Below are 16,286 nucleotides of genomic sequence, written 5' to 3'. Positions count from 1 at the left end.
CTAAGAAGACTAGCAGCCTTTTTCCTCTCAAGTTAAGTGGGATGAGGCAGGATCTATGGAGGGACAGGGCTGGAGTTTGGGGCTTTCTTGGTGCACCCCTAACCGCGGATCCTCCCAACAGGCACATTTGCTAGGCCAGGCTGAGGTTGGCCTCACATCACCCCACTCTTGACACTCAGTGGGAGTCAAAAGACCTGGCTTGGGGAGGGGATGTGGGTTTGGGGCCTCGGTTCTCATGCCCTTCGCCCTGGGTCTATATGCAGGGTAGCGGCATAGCAGCCCGAGCTGCCAGGACCTGCGTAGGAGAGCTGCGAGTGTCCCTCAGGCTGTGAGCGACTTCCCGGCGATGCCTCACAACTCGATCAGATCCGGTAAGGACCGCGGAGGGGCCAGGACCCCTGAGCCCTCTCGCTACCCGTGCATTGCTGTGCTGTGTGCGCTTGAGCGGGTTGGGCGAGAGACCTCTCTCTCTAGGCTGGCAGGACCCACCTGTGTGGGGACATAGTTGGGGGTGCCTAGGGCCTGGATCTCCACTGCCTCGTTCTTGGGTCCCCCTCTGTTCGACTGAGCTGTCCTTCCCCGGCCTTGGCTCTGAGAACTACAGGAAACAGCGAGGGATTATTTGTGGGGTCACAAGGGCTGTCCTTTTGCACTCCCCAGCCATTTTGCACAGCCTATTAGGGTGGACATCCTGTAGGCTCACAGGCCTTAGGCCAAGTTGATTCTAGACTTGCCGCGACCAGAGACCCTTGATCTCTGGGTGCTCATAGTTCTTCCCAGGACTCCCCTACAGCTCCATAAACCGCCCTCCACCTCCATTTGTCTCTACCCAAGGGAAAAGGAGTCTGGAGTCTGTGGATCTGGGGGTAGGAACGGTGCCGCACTAGATTCCTTACTACCTGGTTTGAGCCAGGCGGGGACCCAAGATCAGGGCTTCCACTAGCTCAGACTACGCCTGTCGCGAAAAGATCCCCATTTTCCTCCCCACCTGCGCCCCAGCCCTGGGCCTTCAGAACTACCGAGCTTCCTGCAGCTGTGCCCGATCTGCTCACTCGCGGCCAGGGCCGGGCATACCGAGGGAAGGATTTCTAGAGTGCGAGTGCGGCGGACGCCCGCCACAAAGTCGCACGGTCAGGGAGGACAGCGGGCGGAGGCGCGCCTCGGCCTGCGGTGATGGATGGAGCCAGGTCGGGCGCGAGGAAAGCGATTTATGGGGCCAGGGCGCATCGTGATCGATTTGGGCCGGCCGAGTGAGAGGAAATCAATATTTCAGATGAATTCTCTGCAAATATGAAGTCGCGCTTAGCAAACGGGACATTTGTTATAATAAGGAGGGTCGGATCCCGCGCGCCGCTTGGCTGAGATCTCTATTTAGCCTCCAGGATCGGACCGTGAGGGGCAGTATCCGTTTGGAGGGCCCACACCGCACCGGGAGGGACACGGCCAACCCCCATACCCCCAGGGGCGCGGAAAGGTTTCCTAGCCATTTCTCTGTAAAGAAGTGGTAAAACAGTGGGATGTTCGGCAGGATGCTCACTCCCCTGGAAAGTGGAACCCCAGCGGTCTTAGCTGTCCTGGCTGACTTGGGGCAGCTTCAGGGACTGCGACGTGGAGACCCAGCTCTTCCCTGGTGCCACCAATGAAGCTGCCTAGTACTCCTGGTCTGGCAGGTCCTAGCGCGCCCCTGTGACACTTTCTAAGGGCAGGGCAAATTTTTAGCCCTTTGGTCAAACTAGCATATGCATCAACCCGGCCCGGGAGCTGGGAGATTTTCCAGCCAGGTCTATAACTTCCCTAGCTAGGATTCCTCCCCCCCCCCCGGGGTTACTCTGCTTTGACCTCTTCCTGAGTGGGGACTCACAGACCTTAAAATCTTGAGAATGAGCGAGACTCTTCTCAAATGCTGCAAAAGAAAAAAAAGAGTGTCAGAATTTCTCCTGACTGGCTTGTTTTCGTTCTAAAAACACTCATTAGAATAATCGAAAATAAAAGAAAAGACTAAAGGCACAAAGTACTTATATTCTTAATCAACAACTGCCCCAGTTGCTGAAAGAAAGGCACTCGGCTGTCTCCTGCCCTGCCAGATAATTTTCCGTCTGGGGAAGTTGAAGGAGCCTCTTCTCCCTCCTCCTAACAAAAGAAGAAATAAAACCGCAAAGGAGGAGAAGAGGGACTTTCTACATCCATACACTGATTTTTAAAAGGATGAAAATACCCAAAGGAATCCCTATAGTTCAAATCTGTCCCGCATTTCTCTCCTGATCCCTGTGGTGAGCTGGAGATGCTCTGACTTTCTGACTATTTGATGCCCTGTCCCACATTTAGAGAGGAATTCGTAGCTAGCCCCTCTTGTTTTTTGTTTGTGTTTGTTTGTTTTGAAAACCCATTCTTTGGGTTCAGAGGCTGGTCCACAAGTCCGTTGTCATCCCAATTTCTGTAGTGATGCCACATGGAGTCTGCGGGTACACCAGAGCGCAAGCGTCCTCTCCTGTTTTCGCCAAAGCCAGGCTGCCTAGTATCCCCTGGTACAGCCATTCCGGGCCCGCCTCAGCAAAAGTTTCCTTTGCACAGGCTGGCGGAGGCAGCTCACCCTTCACCTTCCAACCTTCCACTCATCCCCGGGCTAATCCAGTCTTGTAGAAAGGTCTCAACATCTTTACAGCTTTATTCTCAAGAATGGTTCGTGTTTGAGTGAATTATTTTGACATCTGTAGGTCAGCCTTGGGCTGAGCGGTCTGTAAACCCGCAGAATTTTTTTGTTGTTGTTGTTGCACCGGGACAAACTTCTCTAAAAGCAGAAATTTAAAAAAAAAATTTAAAAGATGCGTGAGAAATGATTGGTGCCACTTAAATATTAAAATGTAAATAATACTGTTTCTATGATGAAGAGAGTGTGGCAAAAAGCAAGCAGATTGTCATTAATAGTAACACTGAAAAACCTGTGGAGAACCTGTCCCTCCATACATTCTGAAAAACCTGTCATTCTAGCAGTAGATGAGAAGATCAAAGAACGAATATGAGTTGCCTGCCATCGAACACCTAAAACCAGTGCCTCCCGAGAAAGCGGGGGAAATTCAGCCGGAAAGGATCGATTTCTTCCCAGGTTCCTTGCTCGGCTTTGAGGGGTTGAGGAGGAGAGGTTCTTGGGAGGCGAACTGGTGTCCAGAAATATAAAGAGGTATTGGGGTTCCTCAATTCATCTTTGTTTCAGGACAGTCTATCTTCCCACCCTCTGCAAGTTAATTAGGAGATAATTTAGTTGCCTTGTGAATTAGTTTTAAGATAAGTATCTTTTCAAGCGTTGTCACTTTAATTGCCCCGCTGATTGATAAGAAGTAATTATTTCTAATTGACACTTTTTTGATGTCTATTGGAAGCATTTATTTGAGACCTTTTTAAAATAAAAGGAAAGTTAATTAATTTTATCAATCTATATCCAAAAGGACTTTGCCATTTTTTTTTGAACAGAACAAAGGAAATAAATGAAACAAAATAAAAATCAATACCATGGAATTTTACTTATTAAGAATTATTTTGGTTCAAAGGAGATCATCTATTACTACAGCAAATCAAAACATTTTATGACAGCCCCAAATCTCCAGCTTCAGCAAGTGCATCTGTTTGGGACACACACTTTCCATGAATATATTCATTAGCCCCGTTCTGCATCTACTTCATTTGGGTCAGGTTCCCTCTGCTTTGTAGTTGTGGGTTTGTTGTTTTCCTTGTTGTTTTTGTAAAATCAATGAAACTTGGAATGCTCTGAACAGATAAAATCAGGTTTTTTTTCTGTTGTTGTTAAGAGCCACTTTAAGTATGATTTACTATCAGTCGTTCTTGCTCTCTGTAATTGTTGATGGAGCTGCGTGTAAAGGTGAAACTTCACTTATGGTGGGTGACAATGCTGTCTCATACCTAACCCTTGGAGTAAGCAGTTTAATCATTGACCATCAGAACATTTTACTGTGAGAGAGAAAGAGGCAGGAAAGAAGAAAAGGAAATGAAAGTGAAAAGGAAAGGGGGTGGGGGTGGAGGGGAGGAGAAGGCTGGGGGGGGGATAGTACAGCAGTTACCTGGGAAAGAAGGGGATGGGGGGGTAGAAGTTCTGCTTTTACTCAGAAAAGAAGGGGATGGGAGCAGAGAGGAGGAGGAGGTTGGGGGAAGAAGGCAGCTCAGTGCCGTGGGGGTCTAGGATCTTAGAGTTAAAAAAAAATGGAAATCCTAATTTCAGAACACATTCTTTCAAACATGAAATCTCCGCCACAGCCCCTGAGCCATCCCGGAACACCAGCCTGAGTTTCCCCATTTTCTGTGCTTAAAAAGAAGCAAACTCTGGGCAGCCAACCTGTTAGGGTACTGAGCATCCAGTTATCAGAGTTTTCATTTGAAAAAAAATCTATGAAAAGAAATCAGTAAAAATACACTGTTTTCTAGGGAAATACAAAAAGATTGGATGCTGTTTTTATTTTGTTCTTAAAGCCCCGTCTGTTTGCCTAGGAGCACATCTCATGGGCACACTTGTGACTTATTGACATGCGAAGATATTCCTGAATTAACCCAACACACTCCTTCCCTTCCTTTCCCCCCCCCCCACTAGCACGCGCGCACTCGAGAGCACACATACACATGCACACACAATTGTGCACTTCAGAAAGAGAGGAACTGATTATAATCATGTAAAATATGCTCATGTCAAGTTAACTTCAGCCAGTATCTTTTTCAATAATTTATATAAAAAATCAAATCTTGTCTACTTTTAATTCTGTTTCTCCAAGATTATGTCTAGCTGCAAGAATGAGGAAATGTTTCAAATGAAAATGAAATCTACAACATTCAAACAGCAGATAATATCACATACCAACCCCACTATTAGTGAAACTAGAAAAATATATAAATAATGCAAAAAAAATCAGCAAGGGAGAGTTTAGTAATGGAAAATTCCCGTGCAATTAAATGAAACAGTAATTTAGTGGAGATATGCTTGAATGGATTAGCATTTATTAATTGGCTTTCATAAAAACAATGTGTGTGTGTGCGTTCACACATGCCCACACACAAGGTAGTGTAGAAATTATAGATTCCCTGCAGGAAAAGTTGCTCAAATGTTCATATCAAATTATGTCCTTATCACATTCTCTCTTTTGTGTGTGTGAAAATTTTCAGTCCTTTTGCTGGCAAGCTTCACCTGCACATAGAGAGCTTGCAGTACACGGAGCACATAGAGAGCTTGCAGTACACGGGGCACATAGAGAGCTTACAGTACATGGGGCACATAGAGAGCTTGCAGTACACAGGGCACATAGAGAGCTTGCAGTACACAGGGCACATAGAGAGCTTGTAGTAAGGGGAACGAAGCTGCTGGCCCTCTTTTTATTAGTACATTTCTAAACATGAAACCATGTGTTGTTGATTTCACTTTGCTTAGGGACATGGAACCAGGTCTAAAAAGGTGACCTGCCCACTGGGGTGGGGGTGGGGCTGGGGGTGGGCTAGCTAACCAAGGTAGAGAAGGTCACTTTGTGATTTTGGTCCTCACCCAGACTGCCTGAGCATCCTCCCTGGCTCTCAGGCAGGAACAATAGTTTGTAATGCCAAGGAGCTTGCTAGTGTTGACTGGTACAGTGTTGACTTTCTTTCACCAGTTGGTCTGTCTTCATTCAGGGCTGAGCATTTTAAAGCCACTCGATCAGTCCAAGGAGAGCTGGATTCTCAGCTGAGCTTTGAGGCTTTGAGTTTTGAGAATCTGAGAATAAGAGAGTCAAAAGAAAGGACACACACACATACACACACACACACACACACACACACACACACACACACACACACACNCGCGNGGGGGAGAGAGAGAGAGAGAGAGAGAGAGAGAGAGAGAGAGAGAGTTTTAAAAGGAGGAAGCAGGGAATGAGTCCCCATTCAAGGCTGAGGACTATTTTGCCCTTAGTTGACACTGGTCTAAGCTTCCCCTCCTGAGCTCCTGGGATTCTCCTTCCTTCAGAGGTAGAACTTCAGGGTCTAAAGCACGTACCCCACATACCATGGATGTTTCTTTCTGGAGTCAGGTGGTAATGCCTTACTTAACCCAGGTTCCTTTGGGAGAAGGGAGTCTAAAGCATATGAAACTGTTCAAAGGCTGTTTCTAAGGCAATGTTAGATAGGTCATTTTGAGGTGAAAAGTACAAAGACCAGCTGTCAGAGGGTTCTGGGATCTGCAAAGCTGAGCCAGTCCCATCTTACTCAGCCCACTGGAGCAATCCTGGAATGGACTACCTGAAGCCAGGCAGCTGGGAGTGTGCTTTAGACCTTTTGGTTTTTTTAATCGTCACTAACTTTAAAGTACATCTGTGAGGAGAGATGATTATTTTTCATGTACACAGGCTAGTAGGCCTTCTTGACTTTCCAAACACCCTTCAGTCCACTCCCATGGCTTCATGGGGACCTGAAAATCCAATGTTTAGTTTAGAGGGGTCAGAAAACAAAGTTTTTCACAGCAAGGTGTTTGGGTAAACTGTCCATTCATGTCACTGAGCACCAGCTTTGCCTGGATTAAAGATCCTGAACGATCTGGGTGGAAACCAGCAAGTATCTTTGTTCCAAGATAATGGTAGGGAAGTTCAGGTGTCCCTCATGAACTCTCAGGTTTTCTGAGTTAATTTCTAAGGGTCTTACTCCATAGTCCCCAATGGCATGTAAGATGCCAAGTATGTCTAGGCCTGTCAGCCGTTTTGCCTCCCTAACCCTCCTCTGTCCAGCAATGCTGCTTTTAGGGCCAAAGAAGAACCAGATCCAAGAGCCAAGCTCACCCTGGCACTTCCTGCCAGGAAGATGAGATTCTCATCTCTGAGGGCTGTTATAGGTGTGGTATTGTACTGCCAGCAGGCACAGCCGTCATCTCAGTTAACTCTCCGGACCTGGCCTGACTGGCATGCATGGATGTTTGTATAGAAAAGAAAGGAATTCAGCCAAAGAGGCAAACCTCAGTCACTCCCTTTCCATCTAGCTCATCAGAACTCAGTAGTACTAGATGGATGGTCCACACTTGCAAACTTGATAGAAACTCAACCAGAAGGCTGAGTAAGAAGGTCGCAGTGCCCGTGCCCACAGGCATTGCTAGAGCCTTCACTCCGTCAGCCTGTTCTCATCCACATCCCCCAGCCTCAAGGAATTAAATAAAATGTGTCTGTCTGCAGCATGGTTGTATGTCTTTCCATCTGTGAAGAGAAGCCAGTGTTTTATTTCTCTGGGCACCTCTTCAAAGTTGCTGTAGGGAGAAGGAGGTATCAAACATTAGCCAATACAAAGGGAGGGGCCTTTTAAAACATTTCTCCAAAACTATCACCACACCTCCATCTGTATCAGAAGAAGCGCCATCCTTTGGCACCTTAGAAAGTTCAAAGCTCACAGGAAAGTTAATTCCTTTCCTTGGCATCTCAAAACCACATTTAGTCTGAGTGCTTGGGTTTATTTCAGGAATAGCAAGCAAGTGCATGGAATAGAAATAGCTTTGGTGTATCCAGGAAGGCTTCCCTATTTTGCCAGGGGCCAGCACTAGCTATCCAACCTTCTGTTCATGTAAAAGCCAGGGGTGGTGGAGGTGCTGGGACGCTGGGTGCCTGACACCTGGCTCTAGAATGCTGGGCACCAGGCACTTTCTCCAAGTTTAGTTTTGCTCCCTCTGCAGCTTCCTCAGGGTCTGTCTCTCAGGGGATCAAATCCAGACTTCAGCTCCTTTGAAGCCTGTACAGAGGTCCCCTTATAAGTCAGCTCAAAATGGGGTTCATTTTAAGATCCTCATTTAGCTGCTGAACTGGCTATGAAAAAACATAGTGATGGTTTGACTTAAGCAGAGAAAAGGAAAGAAAGTGTCTATCCCCCATTTTCAGCTCCTATCTTTTCTCTCCCCCTCCCCCACCCCTTGCTCTTTCTGTCTTCAGCCACATGACAAGGGTTTTCTCTTTTTTACTTGTTTTTCTAAGTGGCCTTGGAGTGACCTGGCAGTTAGTGCTAATTACTCTGCTGGGACATATTGTCACTGTCAGAATAGGACAGGAGACTGGTCTGGCTGAATGATGCGTCTAAGAAGGAAATGGCTTAATCTGCCGTCATCCTGTGAACTGTGTGTTTGCACACACCCAAGCCTCTGTTTGTGTCATAATTTTTATTTTTAGTGTCCCTAATATCTGAGGAAGGCCAGCAGAACTATTACCCCTGGGATAAGCTCAGGGCCTGAGAGGTGGCGCAGCAGGAGGGGCTAAGCCCTGGAAGCTTGACCCAGGGCTGGTAGTTGTTTTCTGTCTGTGTGACCTTAGACAAGTCTATTGTCTCTTTGGGGTTGATTATTTTATCTGTACGAAACTGTGGGATACTCCAGGGTTTCTACAAAACAGTCTATGTAAAACTAGTGTCCAAATGAATATATATCTATATATCTTCATAAGAAATTATTATCCTCACTACAGCACTTAGTGGCTACTCAAGATCCTTTTTCTTCCTTCCTTCCTTCCTTCCTTCCTTCCTTCCTTCCTTCCTTCCTTCCTTCCTTCCTTCCTTCCTTCTCTCTCTCCTCTCTCTCTCTCTCTCTCTCTCTCTCTCTCTTTCCTTCTTTCTTTTTTACTTTATGTTTTTAAGGGACTTAAGTAGCCCAGGTAGCAGAGGACAGCATAAACTTCTCTATCTCTTGCCTCTACTTCCTGAATGTTAAAACTGTAACCATGAGCCACCACTACTGAATTATAAGGTGCTGGGGATCAAACCTGAGGATTCCTGCATGCCAGGCAAATATTCTAAAACTGGAACTATATCATTAGCCCTAGTTTAAAAAACAACAACAAAGCAAAACAAAACAAATAACAACAAAAGCTCTTCCACATTATGGTCCCCAGGGGATGGAGTATCCAGGACACATTTCCAGATAGTCTATTGTCTCAGAAGATTATCCAGAGCTAAAACTTTGTTCTTTTGTAGATTTAGGAGAGACCTTTTCATATTACAAGTAGACAAAGCTCATCCCACAGCTGCTGAGATAAGTAAAAGAAAACTTGGGAAATGTCCACTAAGGTCCCCATAGTCACTATGAGCTGTTACACTGTCCTAGCTAAAAACCTATTTCACAATAGAACCCAGTAGTAGCAGGAGCGATAAGCTTCTAATAGAATGAACTGTCTATGGACTTTGGGTCGGAATCCAGAACATCGAAGGGCAGTGGTTCTCAACCTGTGGGTCCCAACCCCTTGGGAAAACCTCTATCTCCAAAAATATTTGCATTACAATTCATAGCAGTAGAAAAATTACAGTTATGAAGTAGCAACACAAGTATTTATGCTTGGGGGTTGCCACATCACAACACGAGGGACTGTGTTAAAGGGTCGCAGCATGAGGAAGGTGGAGAACAGCTGCTGTAGGACTTAACGAGTCTGCCAGAGAGCTCGAGTGGGTTTGCAGTTGCACTGGGTATTCAGCTAAGACAGGATATGCAAATACTTGCTTTAGAAATTCGATTTTTAATTCAGATCCATACCACTTAGTTTTTACCAACTAAAACCCACCGGCTTTCTGATTTTTTTCTTTTTTCCCTCTCTCCTTCTCTCTTTACCTCTGTCTTCTATTTCCTTGCTTTGTGTACTAATAACTCAGTATGAGCCTGATGGCAAAGCCTGGTTGACATTTCGGTCGTAGTAACTGAGCACTAATTACAGATTTCAGCTCATCTTTGTTCCTTCATCGTAATGCTGTCTTGGCTCTTGAAAAGTCTCAAAATGGAAGTGGCCATTGTGGGTGTCTTCTCCATACTCACAGACCCATCTTCAGATGAGTGTCTGATTTCGATTCTGAGGTGGAAGCAAGGGGGAGACTGTAGGCAAGAAACAATCTAGAAGCAGCAGGAATCTGAGAGGCAGCAGTTTATTTCAGCTTAACTAGCCTACATAAAGTGCCGCCTTCCATGTTCAGGGCACCACACCAGGGATGGTAACATTTGTGGCCAGAACAAAAAAAAGTGAGTGACTGGGCTTCCATCATGAAGAGTTGAGAGGCACCAACTCAGGGCAGGAAAGTGGATTCCTGTGCATCCCTTTAAAGGCAACAGACCCAGAGTACCAGAACTGGCAATGAGCAGACAAAACAGTTCAGGGGCAGGACGAGGACAAACACAGACAGGTCATTTGGGAGCATCAGGAAGCTGAGGTCATTTGCCTTGAACTGCTACTAGAGAGAAGACACATCATCATGGCTGACATATAAACCTCCTGTGGCCATCTGTGGTCTGGTGGATCCTAGAAGCATTCTGCTCCAGAAAGGTATCCTGGGATTCTGGATTGGACCAGCAATCTCCTGGAGATTCATCTCTATATGGCTGGATAACTCAAAATGAGGCAGAATTATAAGTGTCAGTATCATGAACAGATGCGCATTTCTGCAGAGCTGAAATGCTAGGCTCCATCAGATGGAAGGGGTCCTCTGCCTGGGAATACCTGAGGCTCAGCAGCACATCTGCACCAGCCCAGGATGTACTGTTTGGATTCCATCTCTCTAGAAGTTGTTCTCTGTATCATGTAGTGTAGACACAATTGTCTCAGCCTTTCACTGTTTGCAGACTACTTTTTTCTGTTTGTCGATCTGCCCCACATAGACAGTACCCACCTTGAGCCCAGAGAACCTCAGGCTCCCGTTGATAGAGGATTAAAAGGGGGTCTTAAAAGGCTGCCCTTTAGGATCATGCATGCCGAGCTCTGAAGCTCTTCTGACTGTCTGTTTATACTGTGTGAGCTCAGGAGCTGTTGATTTTGTCGGTGGTTGGGACTCACTGGTCCTGCCTCAAAGAGGTGACGTCATGTGAGTGAAGCACTTGCTGCCTGTATCTGAACTATTCTCAGCAGACCCACCATCTCTTGTTAAGTTTTCTACTTTTTTCCTCTTCCTCATTTCCTCAAGAAATCTTACTGCTGTGATTTTATGGATGTTTGTAGTCTATTTGCATATAGCTCCTATACTCTAGGCTTGAGCTATGTGTGGGTCTGTCAGGATACTCAAACACAAACTCCAAGAGCCTCTTAGTATTTAATTACACTAAATAGTCTAACTGTCCCAGAAGTGTTAAGGTCAAGGGGAATCACAGATGAGGCCCTGTCATCAGACTGTACTGACAGGAGACTGGGAGTTTGCACATCTGAATCCAGGTCCTACAGTCCTGTGTTAGACCAGGGACCTCTTCTTAAAATCTAGAGCACTCTTAGTCACTTTGTGGTACATCCCAAAGTATGAGGAGGGTAGATTAAGAAGCTCTAAGATGAGAGAGAGAGAGAGAGAGAGAGAGAGAGAGAGAGAGAGAGAGAGAGAGTTGTCTGTGGTCTTTTCTGAATGTGCAGGATTTAGAGAATGGGAAGAAAAGGCCTCCTTCACAGGCTGAAGTCCACTGAGAGCTGCTGAGATACACCTAGATGCACACACACACCCCCACCCCCACACTGCCCCCCATACGGCTGAAACTAGAGAGAAGTATAAAGGTTCACAAGCCACTTTCTTGTGAGCTCATGCAAGGGCATGGCCAGTTCTGAGAATGAGTGAGTGGCTTCTTAAATTTTGTAGTCTGGACACCTGGCCGTTTTCAGTTTAGTTCTCCATCTCATCCATATACCACATATACTGGCAGATATAAGCTTGCATACATTATCTTCTTACACACATAAACACACTGGGAATAAAACTTTCAGTGCTTTGAAATTGCCCTAGAACAAGAGGTGATAATGGGAAAGAGAAGCCCTCCGTTATCAGAGACTCCTAGAGACCTAGGTATTACAGGTGCGACTGCTTATATTCTGGTTGAATCCACAGTTGCAAGAAAATGATAACAGACCTAGTGGGGACATAGAATCCAAGCTCCCTGGGTCTCTGCTCTGGACTGTGGGATCATTTTTGAATGGGGAAACAGCCCATACCATCTTGGTTTTGTAGCATATGGTTTCAGATCTGAATAAGGGAATATGCTGCATTCAGCCATGCCCTGTTTCCCTGACCCCAGGACCTTATAAAATTAAAGAACGCGGATGGTCATGGAGGTTCAGTAGACATTCTCGGGTTCAGCATTGTTCTCAAAAGCTGAGGTTCAGGGATAGGTGATCATTTGCTAGTAGCTGCATCAAATAATACCGGGTCCCTGGAGTTCACGGATCTTCTTTGAGATGGATAGTTACTAGTGGCAATTTTAAGGACTTATTCTTTGCAGAGTCCAGCCTTTTGTATCCTGGGAATGAGGCATTGAAGGCACATTATTCAGGCAGGATCCCCTGCTCAGAAGACACTGCCACCCCTACCATTCTGCTCTGCTTTAGAATTTTGGAGCAATTCTTCTCCTGGGGCCCTTTGGCATCTGTCCCGAGCCCAGTACACAGCTACCTCCAAGCTTACACAGATGTCTATTGGCCAAAACCTGAAGGGAACAGGGAGAGTTAACAAAACCCATGAATATATGAGACCATGCTTGTTGCAACACCCACAAGAATGGTGTTTATGGTTATTGCAAACAATATGGTTTACTCAGTGAACAAATAGTTATCAATCTCAAAAGTCTGTAATTCTCAAATGACATTCTCTCGTAGGTGAGCAGAGGTGCACACCCATACAGCAAAGCCTGAAGTGCTAGTAGGAAACAGGGCATTTATAGACACAATGCCTTCAAGTTGGTGCTGTAAGTTTTTCTAATGACCTTCTATGTCTGCTCTTTGGGACCCAGGACCTAGGATCTGATTCAATAGTGCCATTAAACTCAGTGCTCCAAGGTGTTTGTTGCAGAGCAATCTGACCATTGTGGCCTAATAATACATGTCAGAAAAGCTGGCATTGCTGTGAAGGGTCACTGCCTGATGTCCACACAGACATTATGCTTCTCTAGTTACATGAAATAATGGGACTCACATGCCTTTCTCCATCAGAGGGCATCTCTCAGACTTGATTTAACTTTTCCTATTTGTGCCTCTTCTTTCCACATACATGATATAGTTCATGTATGTTGGACACTTATGGCACCAGGTGCTTTGAAGCAGTGCGGTGGTTGGTGGAGCAGGGCCTCCCATTGCTCAGCTTTCCAGGCATGCACACACTCAACTATCATTATATCTGTGCAAGCTGCTGTGGTCTCATTTTCTCATCTCCCCTGGTAAATACCTGTTTTAGCTTCCTTTCCTGTAACTGTGATAAAATATCCTGATGAAAGTAACTTAAAGGAGAAAGGGTTTGTTTGCCTCACGTTCTATTGCAGGGAAATCAAGGTGGCCAGTACTGGATACTGTAAGTCACATGACACAAAGAGCGATGAATGCCTGTTACTATGCAGCCTACATTCTCTACTCACACAATCCAGAATCCAAGCAATGGTGCCACTCGTACTGGGTGGGTGTTCACACCTCAATTAGTGTAATCAGGACACTGGAATCCTTTCACAAACACAAGGCCACATTGTTTTAGACATTCCTTATTGAAGCTCTCTTCCCAAGTGATTCTGCATTGTGTCAAGTTGACAAATTCAAATGATCATCGAAATTCCTGAGGTTAGGATGCCTCTCCTTTAGCTTTCCTCTGAAGGGATCCTGAAGATTCCCTTCTAGAAGCCCATAGATATGGTTTCTTTGCTACCCTCTGGAATGCACACATGTCTCTGAGAAGGCTTCTGGTCCCAGCCCTCCATTCTCCCATAGTAGCCTCTTACTGGCTCATTTCCCTGCCAGCTCTTATAAAAGCATCTCCACGCCTCTTCACTCTCCAACTCTGACTCCTTTCCCCTTCTGCATTGTTCCCTCAGTGGCCCATGGCAAGCTTGCATCCATCATCATCATCTGTTGCCTTTACCTGATTTTTATATTCCCTGGCTAAGCAAGTCCTAGGGGTTCTTTTTGTTTGTTAGTTAGTTTGTTTGTTTTTTTCGAGACAGGGTTTCTCTGTATAGCCCTGGCTGTCCTGGAACTCACTCTGTAGACCAGGCTGGCCTCGAACTCAGAAATCCACCTGCCTCTGCCTCCCAAGTGCTGGGATTAAAGGCGTGCGCCACCACCGCCCGGCTTATTTTTTTCTTCCTAGGTTTTAATTCTAAATTATTTTAAGCAGGATTAGCATTAACTGGTCAGTTAAATAAGTAAATACTTACTAAGCCCTTCAGTGTGGTGGGCAATGAAGTTGGGCTTAGTGGCCCTAGCTGGGTCAGGATAAAGCTATGGGGAAGAGCAACAGCAGTAGACCTCATCCTTCCCATGAAGCATTGGGGACAGAGAGTCTGAGGGCCACCACAGGCAGTATTCTTAAGCCTGGATACCTCTGCCATTACGCGGACATTCCAGAGACAGAAAAGCAAAGTGGACTTTCACCTACAGCCAAAGAGGGGAGAAGCTTCAGTCAAGGCAGATGCAAAATGCTAAGCACGGAGGGAGGGTGGGGCTTTGGCTTGTGGGTGTAGCTGGGGAAGGGCTAAAGGTGGAGTCTCCCTAGTTAGCCCACTGTGGGGAATTCGATGATGTGTGCCCTCTTGAAGGAGCTAGCAACGGGAAGAGGAAAGATGGATGAGGTCCTTCGAGGCTGTGGGGAACTTAACAAAGCCTGGCTGAGGTAGTCATTCTAGGCCACCTTCAGACAATCTGCTTACAGAGCTTGTGCTTGACCTGTTCGCAGAGCTTCCGTCCTGCCTGGTTGACTTCGTGTTTCTGTGTTTGCCACTTTTCATGTACTTTTTCTTCTCTCTTGCCAGAGTCTGTCAGACTTTGTGATGTTTTTATTAAGGGAACAGCTATGGCAGTAAGTTTTGATAGCTCGATTATTCACATTATCAAAATGTTTTGATTTCTCTCCTCTCCTGGTCCCATTCCAGAAACAACCTGGTGATTTTCCAAAATTATCTTGGATTCTTGTGTGGGCTTCCTTTTAATCCAATCATTAACAGTTTTTTCTTTAAGTCAAGTGCTGTGTGGGTTGAGGACTCCCCAACACTGTTTCTGTATGCAAACCCAGGTTTCAGCAAACTAGTTACTGTTTACAAAACACGCACATGTACATTCTCATTTGGGGACCTTTGCCCATTTGGTGCCAGACGCTGGTCACCATCCCATCTCCCACAACCTTGCTTAAGTTCCACCCCTTTCAATGATACTCTCTCAGATACCCGGGAGCTTTAGTGACCATCCCATCTAGCTTCCCTCTCTCCAGGGCTCAGCGCCCTCCCTCCCCCATTAGTAATAACTTTTAGCTTTTTATTGTGGTGTCCTCTCTCTGAGATAGATAAAAGTTAAAATCCTTTCAAACTTTCAACTGCCCAGTGCATTGTCCAGAATCCTCTGAGGAGTGAGGCTTGGGAGGTAACATCTGTGTGGGTCACTTCTGCTTACTTCCCCAAAACATGTTTTACTGTTTGAGTAACTGACTGTAGTTTTTCCAGTGTGAAGCATACCTGATTCCTTCCACATGATATGATGTAATTATGTGTCAATTTCCTTTATTATAAATGACAACCAGGACCCTGAAGAAACAAGGAGTGTAGCCTTCTGGAGAACCTGTGGCAGCTACCAAAGATGGCTCTGCCCCACCAGCATGCCTCCTCAGTCCTGGGAGTGTCAAATGCTGGGTAACCTGGTTAGACCACAAATCCAACTACAAGTTGCAAACATGGTCAGACATGGGTACTTCTGACCCAGGGATCAGCCTGGTGGACACAGGCTGCTTGGCAGGATGGCTGGTTAAAGACAAGCACTTCTGTGAGGATAGAGGATCTCTAGATTCTTGCAAGCTAAGACTTAAAACAAACAAACAAACCCTCCAGTTGATACCAGCACAGAGATGTGTATCAAGTGCTAGCAAGAACTTTTCAAGAAGCTGCACCCTCCTTCTCTTTCTTCCTCCTCCTTCCCTCCCTTCCCTCCTCCTCTCCTTCCCCCTCCTCCCTTTTCCTCACCCTCTTCCTTCCCTTCCCTTTTCCTCCCTTTCCCTCCTCCTCTTCCTTCCTCCTTCTCCTCTTCCTGTCTCCTCCCTTTATCTCTTCCTCATCTTCCTTCCTCCCTCCTCCCTTTTCTCAATCTCTTTTATTCCATTCTCCTCATCTGTTCGCTGACTGTGGACACAGCATGGTCAGACAGCTCAGATCCCTGCCTTCTCCACCATGATGGGCTATAGCTTCTAACTGTGGTCCAAAATAAACTCTTCTCTTCTTCTCTGTCTCCCCTCTTTCTTCTTCTTCTTCTTCTTCTTCTTCTTCTTCTTCTTCTTCTTCTTCTTCTTCTTCTTCTTCTTCTTCTTCTTCTTCTTCTTCTTCTTCTTCT

The 16,286-nt window shown here is 45.9% G+C and overlaps 1 protein-coding gene across 4 annotated transcripts in view; it reads left to right on the top strand.

The window, feature by feature from the left end:
• Positions 1 to 16,286, top strand: part of Pax8 (paired box 8) — a 57,368-nt gene that overhangs the window by 167 nt on the left and 40,915 nt on the right. For all 4 annotated transcript variants that reach the window (XM_029536263.1, XM_029536265.1, XM_029536262.1 and 1 more), the window contains exon 2: positions 264 to 371. In XM_029536263.1, coding sequence (XP_029392123.1) covers positions 347 to 371 — 25 coding nt within the window. In that variant the 5' untranslated portion in view covers positions 264 to 346. The remainder of the gene's footprint in view (positions 1 to 263; positions 372 to 16,286) is intronic.

The sequence above is a fragment of the Mus pahari genome, chromosome 3 (assembly GCF_900095145.1).
Source record: "Mus pahari chromosome 3, PAHARI_EIJ_v1.1, whole genome shotgun sequence".
Taxonomy (NCBI): Eukaryota; Metazoa; Chordata; class Mammalia; order Rodentia; family Muridae; genus Mus; species Mus pahari.
Note: the sequence above shows the minus strand (reverse complement) of the source record. Positions and strands in the feature narration are given on the sequence as shown.